The 17,486-nt window shown below is 39.2% G+C and overlaps 1 protein-coding gene across 12 annotated transcripts in view; it reads left to right on the forward strand.

The window, feature by feature from the left end:
* Positions 1 to 17,486, forward strand: part of USP22 (ubiquitin specific peptidase 22) — an 87,915-nt gene that overhangs the window by 30,165 nt on the left and 40,264 nt on the right. For 10 of the 12 annotated variants that reach the window (XM_046901039.1, XM_025155364.3, XM_015294382.4 and 7 more), the window contains 4 exons: positions 3,430 to 3,562; positions 10,542 to 10,655; positions 11,196 to 11,240; positions 15,787 to 15,888. In XM_046901039.1, coding sequence (XP_046756995.1) covers positions 3,430 to 3,562; positions 10,542 to 10,655; positions 11,196 to 11,240; positions 15,787 to 15,888 — 394 coding nt within the window. The remainder of the gene's footprint in view (positions 1 to 3,429; positions 3,563 to 10,541; positions 10,656 to 11,195; positions 11,241 to 15,786; positions 15,889 to 17,486) is intronic. The other 2 variants (XM_015294380.4, XM_040647544.2) reach the window with 1 other exon arrangement.

The raw sequence follows: 17,486 nt of genomic DNA on the forward strand, positions 1-17,486 counted from the left end.
GAACTTGAAGGATTTGAATGTATGAAATATCCCAGGTGCCATATTAGTTGATGGACCACAGGTCGGTGGTGCCTGCCTGGGGAGAATGAATCTTGAAGTAAGCTGGGACTAAGAGCTGCTATCAGTGTCTTAAGGCAAATTTGATCCCAGTTGGTTACTTCTGAGGTGCAAATGGTACTGTTAAGCCTACCAAATCTTGTCAGCTGTGCTTCAGTATTTGCTTTCTCCTCCCCCATGATACATGTGTCCCGTTTTACACAAACACTGACTTAATATCCCCCAAAGACGGGGGAATAAAGTAGGTTTCTGTTAGGAAGTTTTTACTTTCCTAATGGTTGTGGTTCAGCATAAGCACTTGGGCATGACAAAAACGCTTGCAGGGATCCATGGCTTGGTGTATCAGCAGTGTGTTCACTGTACTACGATTAGCTTAAAAATGGGTTTTTTCTGCTTTGCTTCTGAACGTGTACAGTGTGCTACACCTTTCTTAGGATCTTTTAACCTCACAAGCCTTGCACAGACCTGTGTGCTGCCTGGTTCATCTTTTCCTGTGGACCTTTGTGGTGAATCTGGTTTGTGGAAGGTAAAAGGTGGGAGGTCTTTGGCTCATGGCTTTGTAACTGATAACATCTCTGTTCTGGAGGTGCATTGGCATAACTTGGTTTGAGCAAAGGAGGCAAAACAGCTGAAATAGCTTAATGGAAAATTTCTTATAAAAATGTTTTCATTTACAGTTAAATAAAAAGTGAGCTTCTAAAACTACTTCCAGAATAGTTGGAAATACAGAAGGATGATATGCAATAGCCAAGGACTTTGCATGTCTCATTGTTTCTGCACAGTTTGCTTTGCAGAAATAGTGTATTGCTATTCAAAATGCTATCCATGGGTTTGAGGAGCCGATACTATGCGAAGTGCCAGCAGGTTTGTGGATTTCTGTACACCTTCTGCCCAGCGTGACCTTCTCACTGGAGGTGAAGCCTGTGTTGACCCAGAGAACGAGGTCTGGGGCTGAGGCTGTCAAACACTGAGCTCCCAGGGGAAAGCACTGCAAGGGGGGCATGCTTATTCTTTCCACTGCTCTTTTGGTGGTAGGGGAGTAAATTAATATTAAGCTGCTCTGGCAATTTGGAGAGACCTGAAGTGTCAGCAGTCAGGTTAGCTGACCTACTAATGCCTGCTGCTTTTTTAACTCACTTCTTGCAAATCTGTGAACGGTATCATGAGTGGGTGGCCCTTTAGGGGGAGGGATTCTGTTGAGCTGCTCCACCAAGTGATTTGTGCTTGGGTCTCTTTCGTGTATCTCTGGTCAGCTTCCCTGTAGCATCAGGCCATGAGCAAGGCCTGGTTTGCTTTCTGAAGAAGGTGAGGCTTGTTTTAAAGCAAGCTTGCAACTTTACGGATCTGACCGATGGTGATTACTCATTGGCAGTATTCTGTTTCGCCTTAGTCAGACTGTGGCCTCAAGAGATGAGAGTGGGGTGGGAGTATTATGAAACGCAGTGATTTGATTATTTGGGGGGGGCAGTGGAAGCTTTGTCTTAAACTTAGCAAATTGTTTAAAAGCACACAGAGATGAAAAGGAGACAGCTAATCTCATTAAAAATAGCCGCTATGCTTTTTGGTATTGATTTCTTTCCTCACTCTGTCTTAACGTTTTCTTACAATTTTAGAAGAACAGTCCTGAGCTGTGCTGAGCACATAGAGGACACGGTAAAATAGCTTCCTTTAAATAAAGGATTGAACTCTTCTTTTAATTAACTGCTTAATTTTTACACACATACATTACTCGTTAATTCTCATTTGAATGAAAATTGATATCCCAAGAGTTCCTTTTTTGCCTAAAACAATCAATTCTTACACACTAAAGTCATCTGTTTACAATGCATTTAATGCTAAAATAATTATTTTTAGCAGGCAAAGTGAAATAGCGAGTTGCTGGAGTTGTTGTCATAGCAGCAATCTTAGATAGGCTGATCCTATTTAGCGTTTGCAGCCACAGAGCAACCGCTAGGCAACGGTTTGACAGTTCTGCAGCATTTCTTCTAAAGATGGAATTTGTGCTTCTGGTGGTGATGTATTTTTTTGGTCCCGCTTTAAAATATTTCTTTCTGTAGGTGTGTGGAGTTTTTAATCGACGGGTATATTTTCACCAAACAGCTTAGGAGGACTTTGGATACGCAGCGTGTGGAATCCAGCATTTGAGTCTTAATTGGTAGAAGTTTGAAATGGAATTCACAGCGCAGCATATTGCAGGAGTCCTTGGTGTTGTTTTCTTCTAAAAGCATGAATATTCTGGAAGATGCCAGTCTACAAAACAGTATTGTGCATCATTTATTTAGCACTAATTATAAGTTGTGACAGACTGTGCCAATACTGCTGAAGAACCTTAGGGTTTGTCTTGGATTAAATACATTGCCTGGGTTGGGAAATTGTAGCTTAATATTCAGTAAATACTGGTTTTATTTATTTTAATGCACTTCTACATTGAGCAAAGGTATTTATAGCTCTGGGTTGTTTAAGAAGTTCAGTTACTCTTAAGCATATGCTTGAATCCAGTTGTCTGAGTGCAAGTGAATTTGTTTGCTGTGAGGAACTTCTATCTGCGTCTTCAAGTTGGATGGTTTGGACTTGAATTATTTTTGGTGTTACAGATCAGAAGGCTCATCCCCAAACTCTCTGAAGTGTCTGACTGGATAGACTAATTTTTTAGAGGATCTATTGCAGCACCTGAGTTTAATGCCAATAAAAAGCATTGGGTGTTTTTGGCTTAAAGATAGCTTTGAATATGATGAGAGCCAGAAAGTCTACGTAATCCTCTCATTGTTTTCTTCAGGCCCTACTTTTTAAAATGTGTTTTCATCTTAGGAATGCAGACTCTCCTGTCAGGTTTATGTGCTCACTTCAAAGGAGCATCACACCAACTCCCATCCCCAAAGTTCCCATTCTGGATCCCTTGGGAACAGACTTGGAGAGGCAGTGCTGCAGGGTGCCCAGGAGGGGCAATAGATCTGGTCCAGCACAGCTGCTTCCAAGCTTGAGCACACGGCTGTGCAGGTTTCTGTGCTGATGCTGGGTTTGTCTGGCACCAGAAATGCAGAGGTGGAGTGAGGGAGTGGTAGGATTGTGTCCTGGGGAAGCAATGCCTATTACTTCTGCTTGGAGTGTTTATTAAGCTCTGAGAGCTGTAACCGGTTCAGCTCTCTGCTCTTAGAGGGGACCTGCTCTCTGTCAGGACTTAGAAATATATTGGATCAGCTTAAGAGTTTTCTCTGTTAACATCTTACTTGGTGTTTTTGTCATGGAACTCCCGTTTCCCCTCCTGAGCCATTCCAAGTGAAGACAGAGCCAGCAGCTGGATCTGCATCTGTTTAGTCGCGTTTGGATATGCATTTCTGTTGTTCACACTGTTTGTCTGTTTATCTATTTCAGGCAAAGTCGTGCATTTGTCATATGTGTGGTGCCCACCTGAACAGACTCCACTCTTGCCTCTACTGTGTCTTCTTTGGCTGTTTTACAAAGAAACATATTCACGAGCACGCAAAGACAAAGCGACACAATTTAGGTAAGCTGTCTTTTTTTTCCTTTCCCCTAGTCCCACTTTGAAGGGGAAAGTCAAAATATTATTCTTGATTCTTAATGGTATTTCAGAGTTACCAGAAAGGTGCAGCTTCTATTTTAAATTTTATTTGGAGTTGCTTGGAAATTTAGCACTTAGCAGTCATGGCTGTAAAGGTGATAAACAAATCACACAGGAATGTGTTTGCTCACTTGGTGCTTTGACATGCTTGGTGTGTAGTTACACTTCATCTTAAGTCTGCTGGTATTAGAAAGTAAACGTGTTACAAAATCTAAGATTAAAAACTGCTACTATCATCTAGAGATGAAGATCATTTTCATCATGCGTAGTAAGCTGTATGTATAAGGGAAGGGCTGAACACATAAGGTAGGCTTTCACCTTTTACAGGTGGCCCAAGGAGGCTGTGGTTGCCCCATCCCTGGAGGCATTCAAGGCCAGGCTGGATGTGGCTCTGGGCAGCCTGGGCTGGTGGTTGGCGACCCTGCACATAGCAGGGGGTTGAAACTAGATGATCATTATGGTCCTTTTCATACCAGGCCATTCTATGATTCTGTGATTCACATTTTGTCTTTAAGACTTGTTATTGTCTTTTGCTCGTGCTTCGGAAACTCACTGCCCTAAATATTTAGCTTGTTTTGAAGAAATTTCATTCAAGTGCTTGTCCATAAGTGTAGTAAACCCAGATCTTCTTGAAAGATGAGGGGAATAGGGCACGCTATGTAGAACACTTTCCATGAAATATTTGTTGGGATACAGGGGAAATAAGATCAGGAAAAAAATGTGCATTTCATGTGTACTCTAATTTCATAATAGTACAAAAGTAGTACCAAAAAGCATTCCAGTTGCATAGGGCTGTTCAGAAGTGCTCTGAATCAATTGTACATCATAGCAGAACCCCTAAGAATTACTCCTGTTAATATTTTTGTTATAATGTAGGCAATTTTATATTAAAATTCTGGTTACGTTGAGGTGGATATATATTTGCTTTTATCAGGACTACAGCTGAATCAAGTTTTGCTTGATTTACAGCATTTATCTTCAAATGAAAGTACATTTTTGGTAGAATAATAAAGAGGAAAAAAGGCATTATTTCCTCGAATGAATGTCCCTTTACTGTTTTGGCCATATTCTCATTTCACTTAATCCTAAGCACTCATAGAACAAACTGTTTTCATTTTCCATGAAGACAAAGGTGCTACAGAAGTGCTGTGTAATCCCGTGCTTAAGAAACTGGCATATAAATTTACTATTTATGAATAAGATGTCTTAAACAAGCAAATTTTCTTCCTTCATGTGTGTGCAGAAAGAATGTAGGCTTTGTGGTGGTGTAGCTTAAGACTGTAAATTCTCTGAACAGTATAGTACTGTAAAACAGTACTGGCTGTCTCCCTGGGGATACTCAGAAACCATCTGGATGTGGGTCTGGGCAACCTGCTCTAGATGGCCTTGATGGAGCAGGACAAGATAACCTCAGAGGTCCCATTCAGCATCAGCTGTTCTTTTAATTTTCTTCTTTGCAGTGATTGTGATGTTGCTGGCATAGAAAGAGTGAGGGTTGGAGCTGGGAGGTAACCTGGTTTGGGAATGCTGGAAACAGCAGCAGGTCAATGTGCTCACGCTCTAGGACAAAACAAAAAAACAAAACAACAAACACCCCAAACCCAATGAAAAATCCTGTATGATCCTTCTTATCACTTCTTATGGGATGTACTCTCAAAGATACTGGGATTAGGTTGTTTGGGAATCTTACCAATGTGTAAGTACAAATTTGTCCAGTAAAACTCTTAAGGGTTTTTCTCTAGTAAAAATCTAAGGATTTTTGGTAAAACATACATATGAAATAAATATACTGCCAATTTAAGCATATGGCCACACCTAGTGTTTAAAGGACAGTTCTAAATTGAGACCATTATGAAGTATTTGCCTGTATATCTGTGGCTACTGTGTAAACATGGTAGTATTTTTACCATTAAGCCTACTGTATTTAAGGAAAACTCATTTGAAAGAGCCATTAATTGTACATGTAGTGAGCTGCTGTTTCAGTGATATGTTCGGGCAGCCTAAATTCTTCCACGTTAACTTCTGTGCAAGGTAGAATTTGCTGAGATCTGCTATAGTGAAATGTCTCCCATTGCCTTGAATGGAAAAACAAAACTTGGACAGAGGAGGGAGATGCTTTGAGAAGGATGTGCTCCTGTTTGAAGGCTGTTGTAGTTACGTTAGTGGTGCTAGATAATTAAGAATGTGTCAGAGGAGGTGTTTAGCAGATGTACAGCCTTTATGTCAAAAGCTGATTGTACAGGGCAAAACACAGAGTACAGTGTGATCCCATCCCAAAGAACTGTTAGTTTGTGGGTAACTGTGAAGTACGTAGTGCACAAATGCATGTAATGTGAAGATAATACAGCTGCCTGCTTGATTTCTAGCTTTGGAGTTTCCTTTTTTATTTTTCTAATGTATGTTTTGGTGTTTAACTTCCAGCTGCATGTGAAATGAGCTGTAAAAATGCATGGTTCTGCTCGTACTTTTTGTTGCTTTCAGTGCTGCAGTTTTCATTGGGGAAAATAACATATAATGGGCAAAAACGGGTTAAGTGCTTAGAAATTTCAAAATGAACAGGAATTATCTTAAAACACTTGGTGACTTTTTGCTGAGCCAACATCAGTCTCCATGGAGACTAGCAGGAGTTGCACACTTAATCACAGTTCTAAGAAATATCATAGATTTCAGCTGTAGCAGCTGTCTGAGCACTGGAAGCAATGTTTTTGCAGCTAACTGCTCTATGTTTCAGGAGCCTTCAGGATCATAGTCCAAAGTGTTCTTAAAATACATCCCTTGTTATCTCTGCTTCCCTGAGCAATATAAATTAGGCACTCACATCCTGACTCTATAGCAATACCTGTGCTCTTGCAGCTGCTTGCCTGTTCAGTCCTTGTTAATAATACTGTACTTGTTTTAATATGCTCCTTGAATTGAGGGTGTGGATGAAAGGTAGGTGAGGTAAGGTCCTGCTGTATGTGTTGGGTTTTTTAACATTCTGCATTGCACAGGCTTTGGTAGTCCATCACTGCAGTTAATACTTCTGCTAGGTTAGGAATTGTTAATGCAATATGCAATTCCTTGCACAGAATATGCAGATGTGTTGATTTGAGCTTGATAACATGCCACAACTGTGTCACACGAACTCCTAAGAGAATTAATTGTAGTCTAGGTAATATACTAAAATAAAGGTGTGAATTCAGTTGAGTAATTCCCAGAGCAGAATTTGGTGTTGCTGTGTGGGCTTTTTTTTTTTGTCCTTCAATGAAACAGTTCTTCTAAGGAGGATGATACCAAGTGTGGATCACAGATAGGTCATCTTCTGAAAGGTGTATTGTAGTGAAACATGCCGTGTTCAGCCAAACAGCGTTAGTTCTGTTCATCATTGGGTCTTTCGAAAACTGAACACAGGCATTTCTTAGGTAGGATGTGCATGCATACCTGCTGTGTTACCTGCTTGTCTATGTATTGTTTCCTTGTTCCCACTATCTCTGGTCTCTTAACATTTTTCACAAGGACGTCTGTGGATATGCTTGGCAAAGTAAAGCACTCAAGCTTGAAGCGCTTTACATGGCTCCCAGATGGAGAAGATGAAGACCTTTTGCTGCCTGAATTTCAACTTTCACCTCTGAGTTGTTGCCTTCTGAAACTCCTCCTCACTTGCACTATTTGATAAAGTTGCTCTCATTCCTATGTTATCTTCTCTGATTCTTCTTCAGATTGATGCCTTTATTTTTAAATGGTGATCTTTGACTTTCTCCTTACTATTTTTTGCAGCTGTTTCGAGTTTTATGTAAGAAGGGACATGACAGAAATGACTCCAAAATTGTATAGCAGCCTGTTGTCAGTATAAAAGGTATAAAAGCAAAGAAAAATGGTATTTTGCAGAGGTCTTTTTATTTACTTTGCTGGTGGCCCACTCAGAGGTATTTCGAATTCCTGAACCAGGAATGCAGAATAATACAATTCAGTAACATACCATGATGATTCTTCTAAGCTTCTTCTGGTTCTTTCCTATGAAAGAAAAGAAGAAAGCATTTCTGTTGGATGCATATCTTTTACAGTGTCATCGGTTGTGTAATTATGTTAAAACAGAACTAAAATACAGTGATAAGAGCTAATGAAATGTCTGTTTTGATTTTTGGGAGAAAACAAAATGGTCTGAAGGTGTCCTGAAAGTCATGAGTTGGTTCTTGAGTTCAGAGAGGGGTAGTGGTAGTGCTAAGAAAGCAGACAGCTGGGAGGTCAGCAAGGCAGCTGCCGTGGAGGAGCCTGGTGAAAGGAATTCATGGTGAGGAATATGGGGCATCATGGCAGAGCTGGCGGTGGTCTAATAGGGAAACATTTAGGTGCTGGTTTAGGTCAGTAGTTCCCAAACTTCTCACAAATTTGAGGCCTGTTTATGTTAAATTTGAGGCCTGTTTATGTTAATTCTATGATCCCAAGTATTAATCTAATAATAAAATTTGTTGCGTGTGTATTTGTGTACTTAACTGTTGGGATGTTTCTTACTGGGTTTTCTGGTCAAAAAGTCTGGTTTGAAAAATCAAGTTATGCTATTTGGGAAAAAATTAACTTAGAAACTTTACCAGGAGATTTTTTTTCTCCAAGGATCCTGAAACTGAGCAGCTGTCTTTTGTCTTTCATTAGAAATTCCTGCCCTTCCTCTGCATTGCAATCAGGCCTGTATAACCTCCTTTTTATTGGTGCTTGAGGTAATTTGTCCAAAACCTATCGCAGTCCATTTAATGACATAAAAAGTGTTGGCATATATACAGCTGTATTGTTCACATAAGTATGCTGAAGAGAGGACATTTTTCTCAAGGGTCCTTAATCAGGCAACGGACAATTACAGCTTTTACTCAGCCAGTGTTTGTGTTAAACTTTCTGATTTACACCAGAAGTCCACTCAGCTCTGAATAAGTGGCTTATGTAAGGTGATCTCTTGTTGGGTTTCATCTTGACATTCAGCACTTGCCTGCATAAATCTACAAAGTTTGGAAAAATAAGAAAGCACAAAGTATGACTGCCCGTTCTGATGGCAGATTGAATGTTTCAGTGCTCACTGAGTGCCCCATTTATCTAATATTCTGCTAGAATCTAATATTGCAGCCCTGCTTTTTTCTTTAATTTCATTGGGTAAGGTTGCCTTTCAAAAAAAAACCCAACAAAATATGGAGGACGATATTTGATTTTTGTATCAAGACCAATACTTTGAAGTTTCAGATTCTTTGATAGCTGTGCTTGACTGGTAGTACATTAGATAATGGATTAAATGTTATAACCCTATAATACTGTGCAGCTTAATTGTGATGTATCTTTTTTCCTAACGTGGCACAGCGTTTTGTTTCTGCTCTCCAGCACAACTGAGGTCCTCCTTCGCTTTTGTGATGTTCTATTAAAGGTGTTCATTCAGTCCACACAGTGGCTGGGTGGAAATTGTGGTGTTTGACATTACAGGAGGTAACAGTCCTTAGCTTCTTCCACAAGCTGTGGTCCAAATAAAGCAAAAGACTAAAATAATGAAATGCATAAGCAAGATGACAGCTAATAGACCTTATGCAAACTTCTTCAAAGTTATTGTTCTCTTTGTTACTTGTTAGAAGTAACAAACAACTTGATGGAATCACTGAAAAATTGATGGGGAAGGAGGAGGAGAAACGGGTGCAGGAAGACTGAAGGGTGAGTGAGAGGTTGCTAGAAGGAAACCTTACCAAGCTTTATTCCACTGCTGGAGTGGAAGGTTGGAGTGCTAACCAGAGCACTGACTGGAGCCACTGCTGATGCCTCTGCGACTACTCACTGCACGTTTGCTGATGCTGCTGGCTCTGCTGCTGCCAGCAGGCACAACCTGCAGAGGGATGTGGCACACTGTGGCTCCAATAGGGCACAGCCCAGTGAGTGTTGCTCCTGGCCAGCACAAAGGAGATTGAGCTCTGTTTGCTTGGTGGCACTGGCAGCTGAATTGCTGCTGCAGGGCATGTGGTTTTGTTTATTTACGACTCCAGAGGTGCAGGCCACCTAAAGTGGCAGAGGTTTCCTTTGTTTAAAACAGGGATGTAGTGAGATTATTTTCATAATATTATTTATCCAGAAATAAAAAGAATGTAGATATAAAATAAATGGAGCATACACTCAGAAGAGAATGCATTTTTCATCTGTCTGCTACATGTAGCTTGTAATTTTTTTACTTCACTTGTGCCTTTTTTCTGTTCCAGTGTGCTGAAAAATCAGCACTTTGCTTTGATTAATTCACGCTTTGCTCCTCCCTTGGTCTATCTTCAAGCAAAAGGTCATTTCCCAGTTAGCTGCTTTATTTTGTTTGTTGGCTTTCTTTTGTTTAGGGTTGTGAAAGGAAAATATTTGTAACATTGCTCAGTGTTCAAATGTCCATTTAAAAGGGAACACTTTAAACAAGGCAGATTGTGAGGCACCAGAACTGTGAAGTAAACCAACTTGCTCAGGGACGAGTATCTTTCCTTTTCAGTGTTGTTTCCTGCTTGAGTTCTCATTTGGGTTTTAAGTAGGTGCTTTCCAATGATCTTAGTGGCTTTGAGTAGAAATTATGCACGTCTTAGGAAAAGACAATCCAAGGTAATGTATCAGATCTTAAGATTGTAACACAGTAGTGGTGTATAGCAGTCCCTGTGATTATGCCTTTTGGTTCCTTATGTTTGAAAGGTGTATTGTGCATTACAAACAAATTTGAGGCAGCCTATCCTTCGTGTTGCTGTGCCAGAAACAATTGAATAACTCATAATTGGAAATATTTCCCTTTTTTTCCACGCAGATTCCAAGGTACAGCTATTTTCTTGTGGATTATGTGGAAGACGGTGCCTGAATTGAAAGCCTGCTCGTAAAACATGCATTAGTTTATGAACTCATGTCTTCTTTCTCTTCTCCCAACTTCCCTTCTGTTTTGCAGCCATAGACCTTTTGTATGGGGGTATATACTGCTTTATGTGTCAAGATTACATATACGACAAAGACATGGAACAAATTGCCAAAGAAGAACAACGAAAAGCTTGGAAATTACAAGGTTTGGTTTTCCTGCCTGAATTTCTTGTTTCTGTTTTTTTTTTTTTTTATCATGCCATTTGTCAATGGCAAAACAAAGTAAGGGGAAGAAAGAGCTCTTTAGAAATAGCTGCGTACGCCATGGGAGAGAGAGATGCTTAGATAGTGCTTTCCAGGAGTTGCTGTTAGCTTTTATCATGTGCGCCACACCTACTTGTAGCAAAATTATTTTTAATTGCAAAATATATATGCATATATGTATCTAACATTAATCCTGCAAAACTTGCGCAGTATCAGTCAGGTCTGCACTAGGTAGAAAATGTAACCATCTGCTCCGTTAGGCTGTTGTAGGTGTTATGGGCCAGAGGTCTGTTCCCCTCACATGAAATGCCACCTTTGTGTGTGATTCTTTTTTTTTTTAATAGAACGTGCCAGCTTACTTTGCACACCTGTGCTTTCACAGTACACGCACAGTATCTATGTAGAAATATTGACACACAAATATATGTACACACATTTGTTTTATTATTCAGTTTGCTTTCCCTAATTTTTTCTTTTTTAGCCTTCACCCCAACAGTGGTTTCTCACTACCAGTGTACAATGACAGGTAAGAGGCGTGGGCTGGCGACGCACTTCACTAACAAGCGTCCCTTTGCTGATTATCCTGCCATTTTAGACATGAATCACAGTTGTGCCAGTTTTATCATGCAAATTGTTTTCCTCTTGTTTGGATATGTTCCAATGAGTGCATAATTACAGCAGACTTAATTTCGTGTGCCCTTCCCTTGACAGAACTACTCCAAAACAAATACTTTCTCCTTTTTTTTTTTTTTTTTGGAAGCAAAAGGAAGTAGCATCTATCTCAAACTGAGTAGTTTGAAAGCTTCAGTTGTAGTAGCTGGTCATCTTCCATTGCCAGTGGCCTCTAGGGGTATGTTTTCTTAAAGTGGAAAAGTCTACCTTTAAAGACAGGCGACTGTCTAGTAACGTCTCTTAGTGAATCCATGGCATCCTGTTTCAATGTGACAGCCTTAGTAAGGGCTGATATGACTTCAAACCATTCTTAACCTCATTTCCAATTTTAAAAATAGCAACTAACATGGTATTAACTAGAGCTTTTCTGATGGCCTATTGAAAGTATAGCTGCATTTACTTGGTTCCTACTACAGATTGCATTCTGTTTTCTGTTAGTGCCCCGTTTTGAAGGTGTGCAGGCATAGGAAGTGAGGACACTGAGGTTGCCAGCGAGTTCTCAAGACGATACAGAATAAAATGCTGTAGCACAAAGCACTTCTTTTGAAAGCAAGACACAGTACAGATGTGGTTTTAGACCTCGTGTTTAGGCTGTGTGCCTCTTCTGAAAGCTCCTTCAAACTTTTCTAAGATGCGTTGTCTTGGGTCCCAAGCTCACTGGCCACAACAGGGTAACTCTTACTTACTGTGCCTTCGGAGAGTGAGGCACCCCAGTTCCTGACTTCTGAATGCGTACTTTCAGAGAACGTTTTCTTAACTATGATGAATGTTGGTGCCTTTTGGACCAAGATAGAGCTATTTTGTCCTCCAGTGCACTCCTGCCTGTGTTCTGAGGTAGCACAGCCAGCTGCTTGGTGGCATGCTGTGTCCTCTTAGACTTCACAGGCTTGTGGTGAAGAGTGTGCATGTATGTGTATATACACACGTATATACGGATATTTATATCAGTGCGTACATTGAATCTTCTGTGCTCAGAGAACAGATCTGTAATGACCAGTGGAGATACAAAGTGGAGAAGACAGGAGTTTGTCTTAGATTGCTGGAGTACATATCTGTCTTTAAAGCTGTGGCTTGGGAACTTCTGTATTGTGGCTTTGCTCTGTGAAACTGTGTTTCTCAGCAAATTTATCTGAGGAATGAAGAAGAAGCAGATTTATGAGAAGTACTAGAAAATTACGTCCATCTTTCACCATTAATACAGTCCATTTCCTTGTATCTGAAAAAGCATGAAGTATGAAGTGAGAGGGAACCCTCCTTCCTCTAGCCAGAGTGACGAGATGACACTAATGTACAATTCCAAGCTTCTACCCATAGTGCTCGAGGAGTGTTAACGTAAACATTACTGGATGTTCACATAACAACATGATGCCTGGAGAAGAAACTTTAAGAAAAACCCCAAATGTCATGAAATTCATTTCATACTCTCTGTAATGTTAACTCTTAGCTTGATGATTTCATGAGCATGGCTGAAGTTCAGGGTTATATGATGTAACACTGAACGAGTTGCAACTCTACCTTTTTTTTTTTTGGTACTGAATATTCTTTAATAATAAGGGAGGTGAGAATACAAGGAGCCCTTCCTTCTATTTATTGTCTGTATTTTTGGGTGGGGATGAAGTGGGATTTTCTGAAGGATAGGAAACCAAGCAATCTGTGTTAATATAACTCGCACAGTTGTGGGTTTTATAAATTGGGTCCCATATCATCTTCCCTCATCCATGTGTGATAAATTCTCTGAAAAATGAAAAATGGGGTATTCAGCCTAATAATAGGAATTCTTAGTTGGAGATTTCACAGGCTAACTTGGAGCTGTGGTCATTTTGTAGCATCATTGAAAAAAAAAAAAAAAGACGAACCTTCACTCCAGTAACACTGCTTTCCTTTGGTTGTAATCTATGCATGTTTTGCAAATCTTTGTTTAAGGTAATATATGTTGGAGTTCTTGGCATGTTCGTGGATCTTACTAAAACTTCATTATTATTGGTGGATTTTGTAGCTTTTAAACACTGAACCATCCCTAGTAAGTGGATCTGGTGGTGTGCTTTTTTTTTTCCCCCCCAAAATTTTCAAGGATAATAAACTGTTCAGCACAAGCAGAGCAATTCATTTTTTTTTATTATTATTTTTTTAATTTTTAAGTTTCTGACTTGTTCTCTTTCTAATGAAAGGCTTCTGGAAGAAAGTGTTCTGTCTGTCTATGCTGTGTTGCTTGTGGCCGTAACCATATGTGGTTTCTGTGTTGATCTCATTTACTTTAACCAAATAGTGTTCTATTTGTCCAGAATCCTGCCCAGCTTGTTGTATTTAACTTCACTTGAAGAGTTGCTCTCATGAAATGCTTTGGTTGCCATCCTCTATAAGCATTTAAACCATATAATTATATATAAATATATGAAAATATATTTGAGCAGTCTAACTGATGTGTGGGACTCTTGCATGCTTTAAGTGGAGCGCACGTGTGTTTCCAGGTGTTAATTTTATTTGTCTTTAAGAAGCAACAGCAACAACAAAAAACAACCCACAGGATTTCAGCAGATCTGAGAATTCTGTTTGTTTGCTTTAATTATTTTATGAGATCTCATCGATGAGATTTCATCTTGCTATCAGGCTACACCAATTTGGGGCATAATTAAACTATGGGGAAACGGAACACAGGAATCAAATTTATAGTTGGCCGGTGCCATGACTGGTGCTAACAAGGTGTTAAAGATGATTTTGAGATTTTAAACAGACCAATTTATATACGTTCCTAGGGGAATATTACAGTTGTGAACAGATTGCTGAAGACATCCAATATAAAACTTACTGGAAGTCAATGTGCTGACATACTTGAACTGCCCATACGTGCATCTCTGGAGCTGCTTCATTCACTGTCTATTTGTACTCTATAGTGTATTCAGAGCACTGTGACTGTTTGATCTCATCTATCAGTTATGCAGTAATTAGTTCCTTTTCTGTTTTCCTGGGTGTGCAGCTTGATGCTGAACCTTGGATAAAGGAAAGGGACTGTATAACTCTGATATTTTTTTCTTATGCTTCTTGCATAACATATTGTTGAATCAAATAAAGTAAAGGGATGCATCCATGTAAATATGAATTTTCTTGTCCTCAGGAATCCAAAAATGAGACTTTTTATTGCTAGAACCTGGAGGGTCAGTAGTAACTGTGAATTGAACAGTTTGGGGTGGGTAGGTTCTGAAAAGCATAGCTATTTCTGAAAATGAAGATCAAAGAGCTATTAAAATTTAATGTATATTATGCAGAATGTGTAAGCCTCCAGCTATATTTTCTACCCTTCTTTTCATATGTATGATTTATAATTTATTTTCTGTAGCACAGCACTACTTCTGCTCCATGCATTCCATGAAAAATAACTCTTAATTGACTTTAATTCTCAGTTTTAGAATAGATTGCTTGTCATCTTATTATTCTTTATTTTTAATGCCCAGATGCTTTTGTGACTCACTATAACTGACCTTGCATAGTAATTTCTCTGTGCTACATAAGGCGCTGCAGCAGTTCTTAACTGATCAGCACATGAGTCTTTCCCGGTGTGTTTTTCTTGTATCCGATTTACACTGAACACAACTCTGCTTACTTCAAAGAAATTTCCTGCACTGCTTAACTGACTCATTTCTACTGCAGCTTCTTTTGAGCACTGTATCATAAATTCAACGTTGGTATTTAAAGAGAATACTGACAGATTACAGCTGCAGTTCATGGAAAGGGTAGTTGAGCGTTTGGAAAGTTTGGGTTGATTGGTTGTTGGTTTTAAACCTACTACGAACCAGATTTTTAGGTTGTGTTATGTATGTCACCAAAGTGAATCTCAAGTACTAGAACTTGCTGATATCCAGTGCTGCATTAAGAAGTCATGCTTAGTCACAGTACATCATAAAACCAGGTCCTAGGAGGATATGCTGTTCAGTATATCAGAACTACTAATTTCTGCTGGTCACCTATACTATGAAGATTAAGATTGTATCTGTCCATTAAGTTGGCTGAGCTGTGATATATTTAATAACATGTCAGAGTTTGCTGATGAGATTTCTTGACTAGCCCGTATCTTGTTATAAAATCATTGGTGGGGCTGTCATCCTCTGAGCACAAAGAAAGTAATGGATTTTTTTGAGTAACAGTGGTTTTACTTTTGTGCTGGAGAGTTGTTTTTATTATTATTATTTTTTGAACTGTAAGGATGGTTATTGTCCAATGATGGAAAACCACCTTGGGCTTTGGAAGGTTGGTTGTAATCCTTCCTAACGTTTTTTTAAGAAATCAGTCTGTTGTACATAGATTGATTCTGACTTCATGGACAGCATGTTGAACGTTTTAACTTGAACGCAGTTTTTAATTCTTTTACTAAACAACTTCCTGAAAATTTCTTTTCGTGTGCTTAGGCATTGGAGAGAAGTATTCAACATGGGAGCCAACCAAACGAGAGTTAGAATTGCTACGACACAACCCCAAGCGGAGAAAAATAACCACAAACTGCACCATAGGTAAGCTCTAGAAACCCCTTCTGAAGCTGATACTCAGCCACATGAATTTTGAAAATTTTGTCGTATTTTTCTGTAAACATTTTTACCCTGAGTTTATTACAGTGGGCTTTCTTAAACTTATTATCGGACTGATTATTTTATACTCCCCCTTCTCGTGTTAAAGGATGTCTGCTCTGTCACTTCAGCTACTGATGATAGTTCATATGTCTAGCAGCAACAAAGCAAGAAACTTTTTCACAGTATGCAGTTAAAGACTTCAACAGAGATTAATGATGTTATCTCAAATCAGTCTTTATCAGATCCCATATAGGTGTGTGAAAGGAAACTGTAGTTCAGATATATCCTTAATTACAGGAGCATGTAAGTAAATCTGTTTTTAGCAGACAGAATATGCAGTGACATCTTTTTTGCTTTGTGTTTTAAACTCTCAATGGGGTCTGATTTTTGTATTGACTCTGAAATGATGTAATTTGTTCTCCCACATGTGTCAAATGGCAGTTTTCAAACACATATCAATACTTAATGTTTAGAGTTCAGTAGCTTGGAGCAAAGAACTCTGAAATGCCAGTGTACCTCCTTATGGCTGGAGACTGTTTGGGTCAGAGTGATGAAATTAACAGTGTTTTCCAACTTATTACCCGTTGTGTTTTGGTTGGGCAAGTAGAAGAGTAGAATCGGTTTCTTGACAACTCATAGGTTATTGGGCATTTTCCTGTCCTGTTCAATGCATGATAGCATTTCAGTGGTGAAGGTACAAGTAGGACATGGCGTAAAGGGTTTTTCCTAATTTATAAATTACGTATTTTTTAATCAGAATGGATCATGTTTCAACACATTTGCTGTTGTTAAAATACGCTGAATGTAATCAGTACAACTTTCCAATGCCATGAAACACAATACAGAAAATCATAACCTAAAATACACTAATGTTCATTTAAAATAAAAAAGACTGAGGAGCACAATTTGTAAGCTGAAAATGTGGATAGCTTGATAATTTTACAGAGAAGACGTGCATTTGCAGTAGCGGAACAGGAAGGATATTTGAAGTTTCCAAAGTGCAGATGTTTTACCAAGCAGCTTGGGAAAAAAATAACAAGGCAGAGATTGCTTGTATCATGTTCACAGTAGGATTCTGTGCGCTGTGAAACTGCAGTGTATTTTGTAAAGACTGCTGAAAACCACTTAAATGATAGAACTGCACAGGACAAAAAAAAGAAAAAAAAACTGTTGGCTTGATAGAATTCTGAAGGTGAGTGTGACCTTTCTGAGGAATAGAAGCACGTTTATGTGTTGTTTCCAGTTTGAAAGAATGCTATGCTTGCTCTTAAAGGACTTTAAATTTTTCTGTCTGTTTAAAAAGGACACGTCTGGTTGCATGAAATCTCATACAACGCTGGGTGGGGGAGTGCTCATAAAACACAGGGGATAGGGATAAGGAAAATGACTGATCTCTTTACTTCTGCAGGCATGCTTTTAATAATTTCTTCTACTGAGCCCTGGAGCTGTCTATGTGCTGAGATTTAGAAAGAGAAAAAAATCAAAGCACCCAGGAGACATAATGCAGTTTTGGGCTACAGTTAAAAGCAAAAGACTAGCTT

Source organism: Gallus gallus, chromosome 14 (genome assembly GCF_016699485.2).
Source record: "Gallus gallus isolate bGalGal1 chromosome 14, bGalGal1.mat.broiler.GRCg7b, whole genome shotgun sequence".
Classification (NCBI taxonomy): Eukaryota; Metazoa; Chordata; class Aves; order Galliformes; family Phasianidae; genus Gallus; species Gallus gallus.